This window comes from Trichosurus vulpecula, chromosome 5 (genome assembly GCF_011100635.1).
Source record: "Trichosurus vulpecula isolate mTriVul1 chromosome 5, mTriVul1.pri, whole genome shotgun sequence".
Lineage (NCBI taxonomy): Eukaryota > Metazoa > Chordata > Mammalia > Diprotodontia > Phalangeridae > Trichosurus > Trichosurus vulpecula.
In genome coordinates this window covers 59,023,144-59,044,577 of record NC_050577.1, presented here as the reverse complement: position 1 = coordinate 59,044,577, position 21,434 = coordinate 59,023,144, and the positions used below count along the sequence as shown (strand labels likewise).

The 21,434-nt window shown below is 36.3% G+C and overlaps 1 protein-coding gene across 1 annotated transcript in view; it reads right to left on the bottom strand.

Moving 5' to 3' along the window:
* The window catches only part of MALRD1 (MAM and LDL receptor class A domain containing 1), a gene marked incomplete at its 5' end in the record, with an annotated part of 881,642 nt that overhangs the window by 225,092 nt on the left and 635,116 nt on the right, over positions 1–21,434 (bottom strand). The window contains one exon of the mRNA XM_036760519.1: positions 4,000–4,161. Coding sequence (XP_036616414.1) covers positions 4,000–4,161 — 162 coding nt within the window. The remainder of the gene's footprint in view (positions 1–3,999; positions 4,162–21,434) is intronic.

Here is a 21,434-nt window from a genome sequence, read left to right as displayed (position 1 = left end):
ACTCTCCATATGTAATTTCCAGAAATGAATATGCTTAGGTACTGCATTTATGTGTCAAGTTGAGAGGTTCATATTAGTAGCCATTCTGCAAAACTAGGGTAATCACTTGGCAAAGGCCTGCAGAAAACTCTATGATTGGCACTTAGAGTACTATTCCTCAGTATCCAATTTTTCATCTTTGTCAGGCTAAGTGAAGAAGGTCTATAAATAAAGCTTTAATTAACAGCAATGTTGCAGATGTGCAAAGATGTGTCCTAGGTTTATTTAATCTGCCAGCCTTCTTATAAAGAAGTTTGTTTTTCCCAGAGGGTCAAAATTAATTAGGATCCTTACAATTTATTTAGCAGCCCATTGTCTATGAGACGCCTAAACAAGTGCATTGAGACATAGTAGTGTATCAAGAATGATATAATCAGAGCTGCTTTGAAAAGAGCAATCTATAAAATTACACTGTCTCTGACTCAACTAATGATTAAAATAGATGATAATAAGCTTTTCTGTCAAACTATTTTTATTTGTCTGAGGAATGGCATTGTTTGTTACAGCAACAATAGCAATAAAAAATTCCATCTGTTCACTTTGTCCACTTTAGGAGATTTTTGCTGCCTTGATCTCAGCATTCACCTTAGTTTTACTTTCCACTTTATTTTGATAAACATTTCTAGAGGTTTGCTAAGTGTTTTACACATATTATCTCATTTGATCCTCAAAACAGCCCTCTAAGGAAGGGGCTATTATCTTCCTCATTTTACATTTTGTATGCAAAGGAAAGATATGACTTCCTTTTAAATAAATTAAGGTATTCTCAAAATTAATTCCATAAAAGAGTCACTTCAGCATGTCTGTCTAAACATATTATTGCAGTCTTTGTCCTCTCAGGAACAAAAGTCTAGAAAGCCCATCAAATGGGTAGTGGCTAAATAAAATTGTAAAATGGAAATATAACCGTACCATAAGAAAAGATACATATGAAGAATTTCAAAAAAAAATGGGAAGTATTCATCTGCCACAAATGAAGTAAAAGAACCAAGAAAGAATGAGTGAATGAATGTGAAAAAAGTATTTGTTAAATACTTAGTATACACCAACCACTTCGCTAAACCTGAGGGGGTGTGTGTGTGTATGTGTGTGTGTGTGTGTGTGTGTGTGTGTGTGTATGTGCACATAACAATATCTGCTCCTAAGAAGCTCAGACACTAGTAGGGAAAGACAACTTATATGGAAGGTTTCAACCACAAGACAGAAAGAGCCAGTGGTCTTCAAAATATATTATCAAAGTAGATGATCGTACATCTTCTTAAATGTCATTTCCAGTGATAAAACCATCTCTCTGATTCATTCGAAAGTGCCATGGACTTAGCAAGAGACACAAAAGGCAATTACAGCTCTAGTTAATGCTGAGACCTATATGGACTTCAGAAGGTTGATGCTGAAGCATATTTTCCTCCTCTCTGCAATAAGCTGATGTAATAAATGTGTAGAATGAGGCAAATAGATTCTTAAATAGCCAATGAGAGCAGCTAAATTCATCAATCAATAGACATTCTGGCAGCTAGTTGACACAGCGAATAGAGGGAGGGGCTTGAAGTTAGAAGACTTGAGATACAACCTATGTAACCGTGTAACTATTAGCTTCCTTTTCTTTCCCTATAATCAAAGTAGTTTGGACTCAATGGCCTCTAAGGTCCCTTTCAGCTCTTAATCTATGGGCCTATGATCATTGTATAAGCATCTGCTAAGAACTAGACAGGGTGATATAAAGTGGAGACATAAGGACAAAGTGAAATAACACATTATAATAAGGAATACTCTTGTATAGAGGACAAAATGGCTACCAAGGGCCCTTCCAACTCTGAAACTCTGTGATTTTATGACAGCCCCTTCCCCCAAGGAGATTCTAATATCACTGGAAAAGACAAGATTAAAAACATATGTATGGGCAAAATAAATAGAATATGATATGGGGAAATGATTTCTCATTTACTTTACTCTCCTTAAAATATGTGCCTCTGTTTCAAGAAAGGGTTCTATCAGAGCAGGGATGGAAGGGAGAGAAATGAATGTGATGAGAAAATATCAATATAATATTTCTTAAAAAAAGGAATGAAAATGTTCTCATCAATCTCTGTTGATCAATATTGTTATATTTTAACTCAATAAACATCCAATAATTATCAACTGTGTGCCAGGCACTAGGCTAACATTAGAGATACAAAAGATATAGACAAAACTGTCACTGAATATGAGAGGTTTATATTCCATATTACCTCAACTGATGCTGCCATAGATTTAGTTTTTATTTTGAAATTCAGACTTCTATACAATAAGAATCAAGGATTACATCAATTCACATGGTACTTTTTCAGACAAAACAAGATAGACCTATATCATGACTTGATATGACAGTATAATTCCCAGTCATACTTCTAGTAATGAACTTCCCTTACGAGTCGTGCAGGTTTTGATTGAACATCAAGTTTATTTCTAGACATATGCTAGAAGCTGTGCCAGTGACACGGGATCTACCAGAGCTTGCGTGGGCATTGGGCTCTGGGTTACTTCCATGTTATCAAAAGGTGTTGGAGGAATATCTCATCAGCTGTTAGTTCTGCCATTAAAATATATATATGTATATACGTATATATACATATATTGATGCATGTATATGTGAAATAAAGAGAGGAGAGTGTGAGGTAGAAGGAGAAAGAGGGAGGGAGACAGAAAAACAGAGAGACATAGATACGGACATAGATATATGTACAAGTAAAAACATAGATATCAATTTATCAAAAGAAGTAGTGTGACAGAGCAGAGAAATAGCAGACTTTGGAGTCACGATGTTCTGGGTTCAAATCTTACCACTGATATGTCTTGTCTGTGTGACCGTGGGCAAGTAATTTAAGCCTCTCAATGGGCATAAGCACCTAAGTCAGAGTTTATAAGTGGCAGAGAAGGTGCATATAAATCTTGGTAAATGGAGTTCCTCACTGCAAACTTTCTAACCCAGCGAAATCACAGGATCACTGTGGGGGAGAAGGGGAAGGTATCACAGGAGTAGAGACATACAGCTGAACAGGACACAAAAAGTTTTCTAGCCCAACCCTTCCATTTTACAAATGAGGGAAACTAAGACTCAGAGGCTGAATGACTTATCCATGACCACACAGACAGTAAATGGAAGAGAGGGAATTTGAACGCATGTCTTTCAACCCAGTGCTCTTTTCTCTGTACCACAGTGCCTGCTTCAAACTCTGCTTCTACCTTTATTTTGCTGGGCCCTTCAGGTTCTAAATCTGCAATTCTATCACCAGAACATTAAGAACCTCTCTGAACTTCATTTTTCTCACTTACAAAATAAACAGTTAGGAAAGACTCAAAGCCTTCCAAGGTGCCTTCCACCTCTAAATCAGTGACAAACCTGTACACCTACCTCCTACTTTGGAACAGGATACCTTATGCCACCAGACCAACTCACTGGTGTTCAAAAAATATTAAGGATTATCCTAGCAGGTGTTTTGGTAATCAGAATTTGTACAGTATGTATATGGTGAATTGCCTCAAAGTTTAGGTCCATGGATATTAGTTTTTGTACAATGACCTAGAACTACTTTATGAGTTATTAATATATTTATTCTTGCACAATTCCTGTGAATTACAAAGATTTTTAATAGCTGAAAACTAAATTAGACTTTGTCTAAACTTTCTAATGTAAAAGAATAACAATAAATGTGACAATTTGCTATAAAACAATACTTATAGTGGCACCAAGGAGGAGGGGAACAAAAAAGGTTTGGGTCTCAGTCTTCTCATCTGTAAAATAGAAGAGTCAGACAATCACTCAGCTTCCTCCTTGCTCAAACCATGAGGATATATATACATATATATTTCCCTGGCAAGAAGGGAAGGGGAAACTGGGCATCATGAAATGATTCCATTCATGCCATTGCAATTTTAATCTGGTGGGTCAGCTGAGCAGAGGTAACTTCAAAGGGCCCTTACCTGGAGTGTGATCAGAATCATGACTTTCTGTTTTTGAAGGAATCCAGTTGCCAATGCTCCAGTCTAAATCATCTTGTGTATCTTGAGTAAGGTGACAGGCCGAGGTCCAGTTGTGGGGGGCATTTTCAAAATTGCAACTGCCTGGGATACTGGTAAATGAACCTAAGGGCAAAAGAATACTGAGCTGAGTCCTTCGGAGAAAATGATTGCTTGGGGGTCCCAGAGAATAGAAACATACCTACCTCTTAACAATGGAGAATGAGGAAGGATTATTAGGGTAGAACTGCCAAATATTGTAGGCATGGCAGTCATGGTCTCTATAACAGATGTTTTTGCTTGTCTTTGTTAAAAAGAAGGGGAATATTACCAGAAATGACTGTGACATAATAACATATAACTATAATATATGTGTGTGTATATATACACATTTGTACCTACACGTTATACATATACACATATGTGTGCATATATACATTGTGTGTATATATGCATATGCACATATATGTACAGATTCATCGATAGATATGTTCTACCCAGATCTTCTCCTGGATTTCATATTCTCCAGAAAATCATCATCTTGAAAAATGTCATCAGGTCTAAAACTCACACTTCGTCACCTCCTACCCTTAAGGTCCCTCCCTCCCTTCCAATTGCAGAGAGTAGAGGGTGACTTTCCGTGAGCTCCTCCCAGATCCTTCATTTAAGGAGGTTGCCCAGAGTATCCTCGTTCCCCACCTGACTGCAAGACTTCATCATGTCCCTCCTTTTAAAGCAGGCTCGCCCTTATTAGACTGTGAGCAGCTTGAGAACTGTCTTTTTGCCTTTTGCTGTATTCTCAGTGCTTAATGCAGGGTTTAGCACATAGTAGATGTTTAATTAATGCTAACTGACTGATTATATAAACACAGAAACACACATATATGCATATATATTATTTTATTATGTAATATTATGCATAGATAATAAGAAACAAAAACTAGTATCTGTTAAAAATTATAAAATTCCAATTCATCATAAACTACAAAGACTTTGAAGGACTTTTATTTTTTAGTAATCATGAAGTTACTTCTAATTTAACCTTCATTTTGTATCATGACTTTTTTTTCAAACCTTGTACAAGGTGCTCCAAAAATCTTCAGTGGCTTTAAACTTTTGAGACCCTCTATGTATATGCCTGCGTGTGTGTATTTGAGACAGCTATTATCCATGAATCCCTGATGCAAAAGTTAAATGACTTATTTGGTGAATTCATCAACATAAATCAACAGAGATTACCTTTGCTTTTCTACATTTTAAAAAGAAGTGGCTTTTGTCTGACTGTTCTCCCACACCCTCTATGCAGATGTAGGGACCTAAATATAAATGTTTTGTGCCTTGGGCAAATCTAGGTGAGGGCATCAAGGGTGGCATAGATGTTGTGATAACTCATATTTGCAGGAAGGTAGACAAGAGAGTGGAAGTTGAAAGACAAGATAGTCAAAGACAGATGACGTTGGAGAGGAGAAGATGACTGAGGTGGTTATTGCACTTATTTGGGAGAGAAACTGACATGGATGTATCTTTATGACAGCAGCAAGAATCTAGACTAGATTAGCATGAAAGGCAGTGAGGTTTTTGCTGAACAATGGGGCCAGAGTAAATGAATTCAGAGAGGAATCATAACTCTTCCTCTTGTCCTTGTATATTGTCATGTGAAAGAAAGGAGTTTCCAACCTTGGAGAAGGTTTCAAGAGATAAAATGTCATCAAGCGTTAGCCAAGTTCCAGTGAGTTATCATGAGATAGAGAAAATTCGATAAGTATGGAAGAAACACCATTAGATTCAGAGGTAGAGGATAGAGATTCAAATCCTGCTTTGAATTTTTAATAGATGTATAATCTTGGACAAATAACTGCTTTAAATCTCCATTTTCTCATCTATAAAATAAGGAGGTTGGATCAGAGCACCTCTAAGGTCACTTATAAATCCAAATCTCTCACTCAAAGACATCAAATGGCTGACCCGGGAAAGTCATTGAATCTCCTGACTTTAATTGCCTCATCTTTTAAATGAGAGGATTAGACTCAGGGCTAAAGTATTTTCCTATAATTATGGGGCCCTAGCCTTGTAAACTGGAGAAAGTCATGGAACCTGTGTGGGTCTCAATTATTTATGTGCAAAATATAGGAGGGGGGAGTCCCTCATTGCCCTGAATTTATGATCATAAATTGAGAAATGGAAAGGACTTTGGAGGTCATTTAGTTCAACTCTAGCATTTTATAGATGAGGAAACAGAAACCCAGAGACATGAAAGGACTTGGTCAAGGTCATATAGCTAGCAAATAATAAAGGTAAAATTTGAATACAAATCTTACCATAAATCTTATCTTTTCGCTGCTGCACAATTATCTTTTCACTGCTGCACAATCAAGAGTTTTCTCAGAGGATGCCAAAGAAAGTGAGGGCAGAGGAGGTAAGAAATGGGAAAGAACCAGGGATGAGCTTATTATTGTGAGGGAGACTGGAAGATGCAGGACCCATGACTAGTATAGCCAGTAAGGAGTTGTTTTTCTGGCAAGGAGAGAAAGACAGGATGAAAAGAAGGAAGGAAGGAAAGAAGGAAGGAAAGAAGAAAGGAAGGAAGGGAGGATGGAAGGAAGGAAGGAAGGAAGGGAGGAAGGAAGGAAGGAAAGAAGAAAGGAAGGAAAGAAGGAAGGAAGGAAAGAAGGAAGGAAGGAATGGGGGGAGAGAGGGAAAGGGAGAGAGGGAGACTGAGAGGGAGAGAGAGAAAGGGAGAGGGAGAGGGAAGGAAGAAAGGAAAAAAGGAAGGAGTGAGGGAAGAAGGAAGGAAAGAAAGAAAGATAAAAAGAAAGAAAGCCTATTTATTAAGCAAGTATTATGTATCAAGGACTGTGCTTAATATTAGGCCATGGATTTTAATATTAGGAGACCCATTAGGTCAAGGGAGAAGTCAATTCCACCATAATGGGAAGGATGTCCAAAGAAGGGTGTGCTATTATGGGAACCTAGGTAATGGTAACTTTGGGCAGGATAAAGGAATAATCAATCAAAAACCAAAGCCAGAGGGTGATGAATGACATCATCTGGGATAGAGGCCCAATTACTACAATCTAGGTTTGGCTCTATGCAGATAGTTTCTAAATATCAATTCTGGTTAGGTCACAAAGCATTACCACAAGGGGATAAGTTAATCACAAAGAAAAGGAAGGCATGTTATCTGTGTAGAAATATATTACTCAACTGGTGTTATAAAATATAAATGAAAAAGCTTCAATACTATGAAGGTAAATGAACAAAGGTATATGAATCCACTCCAGAGGTATTTTTACAAGATGTGCATTTCACCTCTTAAATGGAATTTCATCTTATCTTGAAAACCTGGAAACCTTTTGGATTGCGTGCAAATGAATTACATTTATTCACTGTGCAGGATGTAAATATCTCACTGATTTATATACCTATTTATGGGTTTCTAAGTCTTTTTATATGCCTGTCTATGTCACTGTTGTATGATTTAGAGTGCGTTTACATTAGGCCTAAACATTTGGATGAAAAGTGAAAAATTCAATCATGCAGATGTTCTGCCTACACATCAAACATTTAGATGTTTCCAATCACAAGAAAGGCACTGTGACTTAAAAATATAGAGAAACATTCCCACCTGCATGTTTGGAAAACATTCTTATTTATCACTGGCACTAGCAAGCTTTTGAAAGAGTAATGGATTTGGATTCAGAGAATCTAGTTTAGAATCCCTGCTCTGGCCAAGACCTAGGTGTGGGAGTGTGAAAGAGTCACTTGACCCTCTGGGCCTTAATGCTCTGAAATGTAAACAAAGGGGGTGGACTAGATGTTCTTTGAGGTCCTTTCCAACTCTAGATTTACGGTTCTACAACAAAGAACAGCTGCAGTGCATAGAGGACTGAGCTTAGAGTCAGCAAGATTCCTGAATTCAAATCCAGCCTCAGACACTTATTAGCTATATGACCCTAAACAGGTCACTTAACCCTGTTTGCCTCAGTGTAATGGCAAGCAGAGGGGGATTTTTTGCTGTTTTTTGTTTGTTTTGGAGTGCTTCTCAGCACTAAGGCAACCAAATGCCTTTGAGTTTTGCCTTTGTTTCAATCAAGAGTCTTTGATTGAATCAGGAACCTTTGATGACCTGCTTAAGTCACTCGAAAGCCTAGGCCACATGGGCTTGAGTTGCATGGTTGTGATGCTCTCTGACCCTGAAGAAGTATATATATATGTGTATATACCTTTGAAAACCCAGTGCCGATGCTTCTCTCTCTGGTAACTATTGCTATGGTCAGATAGAAGCCTGCCTGTTGCTTTGGGTTATTTGCTCTGTTTATATAACTTCTGCTTGTAATTTCTGTTTGCATTTTCTCTGAAGTTCAGGCCGCTGACTTTTTCCCCTGAACTAAGTTTGAATAAAGAGATATGGTAAACCCCTTAAAGTTGATTTCCTTAGAAAAGCAGATCAACAAACCTGTACTAGCAGCCCTCCTGTGTGCTGGTGTTATTGGCCTTACACAGCCACAATAGCTGCAAGTAACATTGTTGTTACACTCAGTTCCTCATTTGCAAAATGAGCTGGAGAAAGAAATGGCAAATTGCTCCAGTATCTTTGCCAAGAAAACCACAAATGTGATCACAAAGTGTCAGACACGACTGAAATGCTTGAACAACAAGTCTAGGTGATCTTGAAGTTTTTATACAGCTTTAACATGAAATCTCCACCATTCATTTTTCTTTGAAACCTTCTCAATGATTCTCAAGTTGAAATTTCTTCTGTCATCCTCAAGCAAATAGCTTCATAGTTCCTTCTTCACTCTTTGAAATGGCTTTGCCTTTATTTTGCTGAGGAGATGGAGGCCATTCATTACCAATTCATTTTCCACCTTTTCTTGCTCACAGTATCTGTCTCAACATGTCTATTCTGTTCCCTTCTCTCTTGCTCATGAGATCATATGGTGTGATGGAATGGTCCTGTGTTGTCATCTCAGAGATTACTTTCTCCCACAGCATGTCTAATCACTCATGTCCTTGATTTCTTTCTTTCTGTTCTCTGCTTTCTATGACATTTTGCTCCTTTAATCATTTGCTCTTGCTCTGATATTTTCATTCTTTCTGTTGATTCCCCGCTGTTATGAACAAGCTTAGATTTCCCTAAGCCTGGAGAAAAAAATAAAACCCCCTGAAACACAAACATGTTATTTGATCTTGATCTCCCTTCTATCTTATCATTACCTGTCTAATCCCACAGTATCATTTTTTTCTTCTATCCAGATAACATCCAAATATACATTTTCAGCCTGCCTTCTCTTGGTCTCACAGTCTCTAAAATCAGTGAATCTATGTCATCTCTTTTCCATCTCTTTTGAACTTGAAGTCTGGCTTCCAACTTTCACAAATCTTAATTACATTACCCCACACTGCAATCCAATAACACTGGCTTCCCTGCTGTTCCTTGAACAAGACACATTACCCAACTCCTGGCTTCCTTCAAGTCCTGTCTAGAATCCCACCTTCCACAAGAGGCCTTTCCCAGTCCCCATCAATTCTAGTGCTTTTACCCTGTTGATTATTTCTACTTTATCCTGTACATAGTTTGTTTATGCAAAGTTATTTTCTTGTTGTCTCCTCCATTAGAATGTGAGCTCCTTGAGAAGGGGGGTGGTCCTCTAACACCTGTGGATGCCCAGGGCTTAGCACAGCAGCTGAAACATAGTAGGCACTTAAATATTTATTGCCTGCCTGCCTAGCTATAAAAGGCTGCTAATTAATCTTCCTGTCTCCAGTCACTTCAGTTTACAATATCCACTCTATAAATAGATGCCAGATTAATGTTGCTAAATCACTGACCTTAGCATGATACTCCCCCACTCAAAAAATCTTCAAATTCGATTATCTGGGAGATCAAGGGCAAAAGCCTTAGCAAAGCAGTCAAGACCCTCGTTAATGGGACTTCGATGTACCTTTTCAGGTTTCTCTTCCTCTTCTCCACTACATAAACTCTCCTTGAAGCTTCCTGTGTCTAATGACTGTTCATACTACTCCTTCTTCCTGAAACACCATTTCCTCTCCCTTCTCTCTTCCACCTCTTTTCCCCAGGTCGGCTCATGGTACATTTTTCCATGGTGCCTATAGCCTGCAATGATCTCTCCTCCAACTCATCTCAAAGCACTTGCAGAATGTCCATACTATGCATTTCTTAATTAACTGTACACTGTCTCCCTGATGGCATCTCTTGTATTGAACAGTTTATACATTTTGGGTCTGTATCATAAAATAGATAATCAAATCATTAAAGGTAGAAATAATGCTATAAATGATCTGTTTATCTTCCGTTCCCCCACAGAAGAATACATGCAGAGTTCCTAAGTAAGGGATAAATAACTATCTGCTGACTTATGTGACTGAACATACTGGTGGTTCATCAGTTATACTTTTCTCTTGTTCTATTACCAGCCAGTTTTTTTTATCATATGTTTCCTTGATGACAACCTTTATGCTACTTATCTAGAATAAATCCTCATTTATAATGTGTGGTAAACTTCCTCTTATCTTCTTATCTGATCTCTCCATGGACCTTTGGGTGATATTTGACTTCAATTTTATGTAGCCTACTCTTTGAAGCTTCCATTCATCAGGCATTTTTCCTCCTTAAGAGACCATCTAGGTAAATTTGTGTTTAGCCTGGTCATCTGTGGCCCTATCATAGCTTAAGCTTGTGGGCAGGATACCTGCCTTCCAAACTTATTGATACTGCCCAGAAGCCACCTTGTGATGAGCCTGGGATGGAAGAAATTTCATATAGGATTGTAGCAATAATGTTACTTGCAGCTACTCTGGCTGTGTAAGGCCAAGAATGCCAGTACACATAAGGGCTGCTAGCACAAGTTCTTTGATCTGCTTTTCTAAGGAAAGCAACTTTAAGGGATTAATAATCTCACTTTAAAAGTCAGCACCCTGAACTTTAGAGCAAATACAAACAGAAATTACAAGCAGAAATTATAAACAGAGCAAAATAACATAAATAACAGACAGGATTCTATCTGTCTGACCATAGCAATACATACACAGTTACCAGAGAGATACAAGCATCAACACTTGGGTTTTCAAACCTGGGGGAGCTCCAATGGCTATCCAGAGTCTTGTCTGGCCAAATCACCAACACACTTCCGATGAATGTGCCTCCAAAGCAAAATGCCAACCTCAGAGCATATATACCCTGCTTAGGGCCCTGGGGCTTAGCTCCTACTTAGCAAAAGGGTGTAGATCTAAGGCTTAGTATCTACTTAGAAAAAGGGTGTGGGAAAGATCTTTATAGCACCACATCACATATATATATATATATATATACACACACACACACACACACACACACACACACACACACACACACATATATATATGTATATATGTAGTTTCATTTCAATGACTCGATTCAAACAAAGGCAAGACTCAAAGACACTTGATTGCCTTAGTGCTGAGAAGTAGTCCAAAACAAGAAACAACAAAAAAGTCCCACCCTACTTGCCATTACAAGGATCTTGTGTAAAGCTACGTAAATTTGGTAACACACGAATGTGGTAACTAGATGACAGACCAGATAGAGGGCAAGACCTAGAGTCAGGATTCTTGATTTCAAATTCTCTCTCAGACACTTATTAGTCATGTCACCTGGGCAAGCTACTTCGCTTCTTACCTTCAGTTACTTCATCTATAAAATGAGGATAAGGATAGCACCTATGTCATAAGGTTATTGTGAAGATCAAATGTGATAGCACATAAAATAAAGTATATCATAAACTTGACAGCAAGATCATATACATATATACGTGTGTGTGTGTGTGTAAATACATATAATGTATACATATGTGTGTGTGTATTTGTCAAATAGCGAGTTCTTATCCCAGAAGATGGAGTCCTTGGGTTTATCAAATAATAGATTACTATAGTCATTTATTACTGTGTCTTGTATTCCTCACCTATTCCACTGATCCACCACTCTATTTCTTAGTCAGTACTAAGCAGTTCTGATGATTGCTGCTTTATAATCCCTTCCTTTGGATTTTTTTTCATTAATCCCTTGACATTCTTGAACTTTTATTGTTCTGCATGAATTTTGTTATTATTTTTTTTAGCACTATAAAGTATCTTTGGTAGTTTGATTGGTGTGGTACTGAATAAGTAAATTAATTTAGGTAGAATTCTCATTTTTGTTACATTGACTGCCTACCCTTGAACAACTGATATTTTCCAGTTGTTTAGATCTGATTTTACTTGTGTGAAAAGTGTTTTGCAATTGTGTTCATTTAGTTCCTGGGTTTGTCTTGGTAGGTAGGCTCCCAAATATTGGATATAGTCTACAGTTATTTTAAATGGAATTTCTCTTTCTATCCCTTGCTCCTGGGCTTTGTTGGTAATATATAGAAATGCTGATGATTTACGTGAGTTTATCCTCCATCCTGCAACTTTGCTAAGGTTGTCAATTATTTCAGGTAGTTTTTTACTTGATTTTCTAGGATTCTCTAAGTATGACATCATATCATCAGCAAAGAGTGACAGGTTTCTTTCCTCATTACCTATTCCAAGTCTTTCAATTTCTTTTTCTCCTCCTCTTACTAAAGCTAACATTTCTAGTACAATATTGAATAACAGTGGTGATAATGGGCATCCTTGTTTCACTCCTGATCTTACTGGGGAGGCTTCTAGCTTATCCCCACTATAAATAATACTTACTGATGGTTTTAGACAAATACTACTTGTAATTTTAAGGACAGCTCCATTTAATCCTATGATCTCTCATGTTTTACATCAGAATGGAGGATGTATTTTGTCAAAAGCTTTTTCTGCATCTATTGAAGAAATCATATGATTTCTGTTAGTTTTGTTATTGATATGGTCAATTATGCTGATAGTTTTCCTAATATTGAACCACCCTTGTACTTTCATAGTGTATTATCCTCATGATAAATTTCTATGATCACTTTACTAACATTTTATTTAAAATTTTTTCATCAATATTCATTAGGGAAATTAGTCTGTACTTTACTTTCTCTGCTTTGGCTTTTCCTGGCTTAGGTGTCAGCATCTTATTTTGTGTCATAAAAGAAATTTTGTAGGACTACTTCTTCACCTATTTTTCAAAAGAGTTTGTATAGAATTGGAATTAATTTTTCTTTAAACAATTAGAATAAACTATTTTGGTAGAATTCACTAATTTGAAAGAATCCATCTCTTCTTGGAGAGTTTTTCTTAGGGAGTTTATTGATGGCTTGTTCAATGTCTTTTACTAAAATGAGATTATTTAAATATATTTTTTCCTCTTCTGTCAATCTGGGGCAATTTGTATTTTTATAAATATACATTTCACTTAGATCATCAGATTTATTGGCATACATTTGGGTAAAGTATCTCCTAATTATTGCTTTAATTTCCTCTTCATTGGTGGTGAATTCACTGTTTTCATTTTTGATACTAGTAATTTGGTTTTCTTTTTTTAAAAAAATCATATTAACCAAAGGTTTATCTATTTTATTGTTTTGTTTTTATAAAAAAGCTTAATTTTATTCATTTGTTTAATAGATTTCTTACTTTCAATTTTATTAACCTCTCCTTTGGTTTTCAGAATTTCTGAGTTGGGATTTAATTGGAGATTTTAAATTTATTTCTTTTCTAGCTTTTTTAATTCCATACCCAATTCACTGATCTACTCTTTCTCTATTTTATTCATGTAAGCATTTAGAGATATAAAAATCTCTCTTAAGTATTGCTTTGGCTTCATCACATAAATTTTGGTATGTTGTATCACAATTGTCCTTCTTTTGATGAAATTATTGATTATTTCTGTGATTTGTTGTTTGATCCACTCATTCTTTAGGATCAGGTTATTTAGTTTTCTATTAATTTTTAATCTACCTTTCCATGGCCCTTTATTACACACAATTTTTATTGCATTATGATCTAAAAAGGATGCATTTAATATTTGTGATTTTTTTATTTGATTGTGAGGTTTTTATGCCCTAATATATGGTCAGTTTTTGTGTAGGTGTCATGTACCACTGAGAGAAAGTTATATTCATTTCTATCCCCATTCAATTTTCTTCAGATCTAACTTTTCTAAAGTTCTATTCACCTCCTTAACTTCTTTGTTTATTTTCTGGTTAGATTTGTCTAGTTCTGAGAGGGGGAAGTTGAGGTACCCCCAAGTATAGTTTTGCTGTCTATTTCTTCTGTAACTCACCTAACGTCTCCTCTAAGAATTCAGATGATATACCTCTTGGTCCATATATGTTTAGTACTGATATTACATCATTGTCTATTTGTCTATTTTAGCAAGATTTGTTTCCTTCCTTGTCTCTTTTAATTAGATCTATTTTTACTTTTGCTTTGTCTGAGATCAGGATTGCTACTCCTGCTTTTTTTTACTTCAGATGAAGCATAATATATTCTTCTCCAGCCTTTTACCTTTACTCTGTGTATATCTCTCTGCTTCAGCTTTGTTTCGTGTAAATAACATATTGTAAGATTCTGGTTTTTAATCCATTCAGCTACCCAATTCCATTTTATGGGAGAGTTCATCACATTCACATTCACAGTTATAATTACTGTGTATTTCACTCCATCCTATTTTCTCCTCTGTTTATACTTTTCTCTTTCCTTTTATACTGTCCTTCCTTACCACTGTTTTGCTTCTGACCACCACCTTCCTCAATCTGCCTTCCCTTCTATCAGTCCTGTCTCCCTTTTCTTTCCTCTTTCCCTTCCTACTTCCCTACATGTTAAGATAAATTTCTCTCCCCAAATGAGTATATATGTTATTCCCTCTTTGAGCCAAATCTGATGAGAGTAAGGTTCAAAGAATGCTCACCCCACTCCCTTCTTTCCCTCAATAGGACTTATGCATTTCTTCATGTGATGTAATTTACTCCATTCTGCCTCCCCCTTTCCTCTTCTCCCAAATACAATCTTTTTTACACTTCTTGTTTTTTATAATACAATCACATCAAAGTCAATTTATACCCACACTTTCTGTGTATGCTACCTCTAAGTATCCCAATAGAGATATAGTTCTCAAGAATTACAAATATCATCTTCCTGTATAAAGATGTAAACAGTTTTTAAAAGATGTAAACGGTTTAACCTAATTGAATAACATTTTTTTCCTGTTTACCTTTCTATGCTTTTCTTGGGTTTTGTATTTGAAGTTCAAATTTTTTGTTCAGCTCTGTTTTTTTCATCAGGAAGGTTTGATAGTCCCCTATTTGATTGAATGTCCATATTTCCCCTGAAAGATCATGCTCAATTTTGCGGGGTAGCTGATTCTTGGTTGTAATCCCAACTCCTTTGCATTCCAGAATATCATAATGCAAGACCACCAATCATTTAATGTAGAAGCTGCTAAATTGTGTGCAATCCTGACTGAGGCTCCTTGATATTTGAATTGTTTTTTTTCTGGCAGCTTGCCATATTTTCTCCTTGATCTGATAATTCTGGAATTTGGCTACAATATTTTTTATAGTTTTCATTTTGGGATCTCTTTCAGGAGTTGATTAGTGGATTCTTTCAGTGACTATTTTATCCTCTGGTTCTAGGACATCAGGACAGTTTTACTTGATAATTTCTTGAAAGATGCTGTCCAGGATTTTTTTATGATCATGGTTTTCAGGTAGGCCAATAATTCTTAAATTATCTCTCATGAATCAATTTTCAAGATTAGTTGTTTTCCAATGTGGAAAAAATTAGAATAAAAAAATAGAAGAAAATGTAATTTCTATTTTTTCATTCTTTTGATTTTGTTTGACTTATTCTTGTTGTCTTATGGAATCATTCACTTCCACTTGGCCAATTCTAATTTTTAAGGAATTATTTTCTTCAGTTAGCTTTTGTACCTTCTTTTCCATTGAGCCAATTCAATTGTATTTTTTTAAGGAATTGTTTGCTTCAGTCAATTTTTTTCTTCCTTTTCCAATTTGTTGACTCTCTCTTGCATACCTCTCATTTCTTTCCCTAATTTTTTTCTGCCTCTCTTATTTGACTTTTTTCTTTTTTTAAATTAAGATTTTTTATTTTTAGTTTACAATACTCAGTTCTGCATGATTTTGAGTTCCAGGTTTTCTTCCTCCCCCTCTTTCTCTCCTCCCCCAGACAGCATGGAATCCAATATATCTTCTTCATATAACTTCATATTAAATTTATGTACACAATAGTCAAGTTGTAAAGAAGAATTATGACCAATGGAGTGAATCATGAGAAAGAAGAAACAAAAAAAGAAAAAAAAACAAAAGAAAAGAAGGAGAGCCAAATAGTTTGCCTCAATCTGCATTCAGACTCCATAGTTCTTTCTCTGGATGTAGATAGCTCTCTCCATCATGAGTCCTTTGGAGTTGTCTTTAAACCTTGTATTGCTGAGCAGAGCCAAATTTATCAAGGTTAGTCATCACAGAATCAATATATCTGTGGTTGTTCTTATTTGATTTTGTAAATCTTTTTTAAGTTCTTCCAAGAAGGCTTTTTGGGCTTGAGACCAATTCATATTCCCTTTTCAGGTTTCACCTGTAGGCGTTATGACACTGTTGCCTTCTTCCAAGTTTGTGTTTGGATCTTCCCTGTCACCATAGTAGCTTTCTATGGTCATGGCTCTCTTTTCTGGTTTTTGCTCATTTTAAAAAGTTGAGTTCTGCTCCTGGGGTACAGAGGGCACTGTACCAAGTTTCTTGTTCTGGGGACCAGGGGCCTGGTCACCAGCTTTCTGCTGTGGGGCCTGATTTGCTGGTGTCTTGCCCACTGAGGTCACCTCTGCTCAGCTTTTATCCAAGTGAGGAAGACCTTTCCTGAAATCCTTCTAAGTTCTCTTGGGTTGGAAGATTGTTTTAGTCTGCCTTTTTGTGGACTCTGACACTATAAAATTCTTTAAGGGGCTTGATTTAATTTTTCTTCTGAAGGAAACTGTTGAGAGCTCAGGCAACTTCCTGGCTTTTCTCTCCACCATCTTGGCTCTGACTCCAATATACATACATGTATATATTTTAAAGCTACAACGTATTTCCATTAATATAAATGCTTGTCATGGCAAAACAACACAAAGGAATACTGAAGCCTGGGAAAAAGTTTTTTTTTTTCCAAATGAGACTCACTTTTTCTTTCAAGACTACACCAAAATTACTGTCAGAAGACATCTAGGTAAGCAGATAGGGTCTGAGTATCTTCATTAGACTATAAAACATCCACTATCAAAAATAAAAATGAACTTAAAAATTTATGCCATTGAAAAAATTATGGTCTCTGATAAAAAACTATTAAAACTATCAGAGCTTTTTATTTAAGCTAGTAAAGTTTAAAATTGCACTAAGACTTTTGGAACAACTCTATTTTTCAATATACTGAGATAAAAAGACTGTTTTTAAGTTAACAAAAAAATTTCCAAATACAGACAGAATAGTGAAACACCACCTTAAATAATGCCAAACATCACACAAGAGTGATAAATTTAGATGAGACAGAGATAAATTTACATGCATGTCCTGTGAACTCAAATTATTCAAACCCTATTGAAAAAATATGTGTTATAATCAAGGCTAGACTTTGAAAAATGGGTTCTCTGGCAAAGACAGGCTTATCCAATGGTCTATAAATCAAAGATGTTTCAAATATTTTGAACTTACTGCCAAATCATATATTTAGGGAACAGTGGATAGAGTGCTGGGCCTGGAGTCAGGAGGACCTGAGTTCAAATACCATATTAAATTGTGACCCTGGGCATGTCACTTAAATTATGCATGCCTCAGTTTACTCATCTGTTAAATGAGGATAATTATAACACCTAACTCCCAGGGTTGTTGTGAGGATCAAGAGAGACAATAATTGTAATTACTATGTGCCTGGCACATAGTAAGCACTATATAAATGTTGGTTATTATTAATCACTACCACTATGTATATGTATACGTATATGCATAAGTATATAATACTTTACATGTAAAAAAGTTGTAAGGTTTATTAATTATCAATAAATACAATTATTTTATTTTGTCCCAAGTAATTTAAACAGTATCTGTTTAGTCTCACTGGTAGAGCTTTTGAGGGAATACTGACATTGATGAGGTCATCAATACAGAGGAGCATATATCATATAATATGTTCATGATTAATTTATTTCTACAATCTACAAAGAAAATCCTATCCTGAAAGCTATTTTTTTTGCAAAAAACCAAAATTTCCTTCATTTATATTTTCATTAGGATTTTAATGGAATTTCTAAAAGACCTACAATGGATCCAAAGTATGCTGTCCACCCTCTTTCAAAATAACCATTGTGATCTGACTTGTGAATATGCCATATGAATTCTTGGGTATTTATACTTTCTTTTAGCCCATTTGAATCTGTTTAAAGATTTTGAGCTTCTTGACATGAAGGGACCACGTGTACACCTCTTCCTAACACAATATTATCAAGAATAGAACATAACCTCAAAACACAATTTGACTATGATGATCTGCCTCTCTTTGCAGTGAAAAACTCATTTCCTTCTTTATGTCTTAAAAAGAGATTGAATACCTAAAACTAGAGACATAAAAAATTTATTACAGTACTGATTCAGACTGCTCTCACATAGTACTACCTTGAAGAACATGTTTTTCTTCTTAAATTAGTAAAAATAGACAGGTAAGTGAAGACCAAATGTGAAGGCTTAATCTCAAGAGAAAGTACAACTGGCTTGTACTATTTTGAAAGAGATCAAAGAGAAAATGAACCTGAAACTTATCTGCTATTCATGATAGATTATCTGAATGTGGAGATTCAGCTTCAGTACCTTCTTAATGTATTCACAACACCGTAAATAATAAATATTTATGATGTGCATTTGTGGGACTGATAAAATCATCTGCATGTCTACACACGCTATGCATTTCTTTTACTGCAAAGAGAATCTATTTAATAGTTGCAAGGAAATTACCATTCCCTTAGTCAGCAAAAGAAGCTTGCACTTCAATACTTCAAACATTGCTTGATGTGGCTCATCGTCTATCCTGGCCATTAATCAAGTCTGGTTACATAATTGATTGTGGTTCATGAAAAGTGAAACTATTTAATTATTTGTATCTTTTTTCATATCAATACCTCCAAGAGCATTGGATGGAATAACTCATGTAAATGAGGGTAGAATGATGTGTATGGGCTAGTCCTTGAAACATGCATATTTATTTGTTGCCTAGGTTCTGTCCCAGATTTCAGGGTGGTGGGGAAAGGGGAGACAACACACGACTAAGAGGTTAGCATTGTGTGATGATGGGCTGTTTCCCTCTAAATGACCACCGAGTTGGAAGAACTGATGGTTTTAAGTTGCTGATCCAGAAATAAGCTTATACACAACAAGGGTGATCAACAACTTCATTATTCTCTTTCTTTCTCCTAAGGCTGTTAGGCAGGCTTATATTGTGGTAGTCCCATGAGGGGGGCGAGGGCCATTGGGTGTTAACCTTGTCTCCAATGAAGTCATGCTGGCTGGGAGCACAAGGTTGCCTTAGTTTCTTTGTTTTTATCCTTTCCTCATCTTAGGTTAATGCCTATTCCTGAGATGGAAGTACCTAGATGACTTTATGAGTTTAAGAGATTCAGAGGTTCTGTCCAAGGTCTCCCCAAAGCCCAGAGCTATACTGAAAGATTAGCAATGGTCACCAGAAAGAGATCAGTAGAATAGGCCAGGCCAACAGAGAAGGTACCTGGCCAAGAAGCAGGTAGGGTGGCTTGCTTCAGCCACAGGTAGTCCCAGCTGAGCAGCAGAGGGACTTGACTACTGCCTCTGTATCTCAGAGCAAACTTCTTGAAGACTCCACAAAGGGAAAATATTAAGAAAGTATTCCAAGTGTGCCAAGTGTGACTAGAACACCTTAAGTGTTCTGTACATAAGTTCTTTACTACTATGCTTAAACTTAGAGCCTACTCTCTCTCTGGAGAAAGTATTGGTGGGAGAATAGAGGTATTTTTTATTTCAGGTGATGGTGTTTTGTACTGATTGCTTTTTTTCCATACCTTCCCTGTGGATCCCTTTTTAAAAGCAAATTGATATCTACTGGTTGATTGTTAACAATGAGGACAGCAGTGAAGGACCAGGAGCAATATTATTAGGAATACGGTCCCTCGGGATTACCACCAAAACTCTGATTGATAAGAAGTAGCTGCTTTTTGGAGACATGGTCTACCAATTTAAATGTAATTTTGGAGGAATAAAGTAGAGGGGGTAGTATACTCAAAATCATGGGGAGCATACAACTTGATACACAAAAAACTAATGAACAAAAGGCTCCATATTTTCATTTTAAAAACCAATATAAGTAAAATAATTTCATATTTTTATATGTCTATTAATGCAGCTTGGTCCTTTTCTAGTAGAATATTAGTTTTCTGAGGGCAGGGATTGTTTGATTTTTTTTTATGTTTGTTGGTATAGGCAGCACCTTGCTTTATATCATGTGCTACATTATGATCACATTCTGAGTATAACTGAATTAAAATATTATGCAGATATACATGATTATATAATTTAATAAAATAAATGTGGGCAAAGGAATAAGTAATATCAAGTTCTTACGATGTTTGGTACTTCAGGAAATGCTATATCAGATAGAGAAATGCTGTTTCCTTCAATTTTTAGATATGCTTTGCTGTCGGCTACAAAATATTGAGTCTTTAGATCTTGTTCTAAAATGCTGCATTTTGGCAAGTTAATATATGGTATTCTAGTCACTCCTGTCATTTGTCCCTCATATATAATACAGACTTAAGTACAATAACTGCCTATTTTAAACCACCTATTTCACTGCATCATAGAATGTTTAGAGCTAAAGGGAACCTAAAGACCAAATAGCTAGCATCCCTTCATTTTATAGATGAGTGAATTGAGGCCGCCAAAAATGAAGTTATAATTGTTGATGTCCCTCAAGTCTCCAGGTGGGCCCTCTTATTTTCTCCCTATATAAAACCTCACTCAATGAACTCATCAACTCCTGCAGGTTTAATGAACATTTTGATGTGGAAGATGCCCAGATCTGTACTTCCAGCAAGAACATCTCTATTGAGCTCTAGTCTGTGTTACCAGCTGCCTTTTAGACAGCCCAAACTAGATGTTTGGAGGCATCTTGAGTCTAATGGAGCCAAAACAACTCATCTTTTACCCTAACCTCAGCACCCTCTTTCCAAGTTTCCTAACACCACAAAGATGACCACCCTTCTTTTAGTCATCCAGGCTTACAATCTCAGTGTCATATTCAACTCTTCACTCTCACTCTCCTCCATATGATATCTTTTGGAAAGTTTTGTAGCTTCTACCTTCACAACATCTCTCACATGTGTCCCATCCATCCACTATACAAATCATGGTAGTGCAGACCCTTATCACTCCATGCTGCAACCATTTCAATAA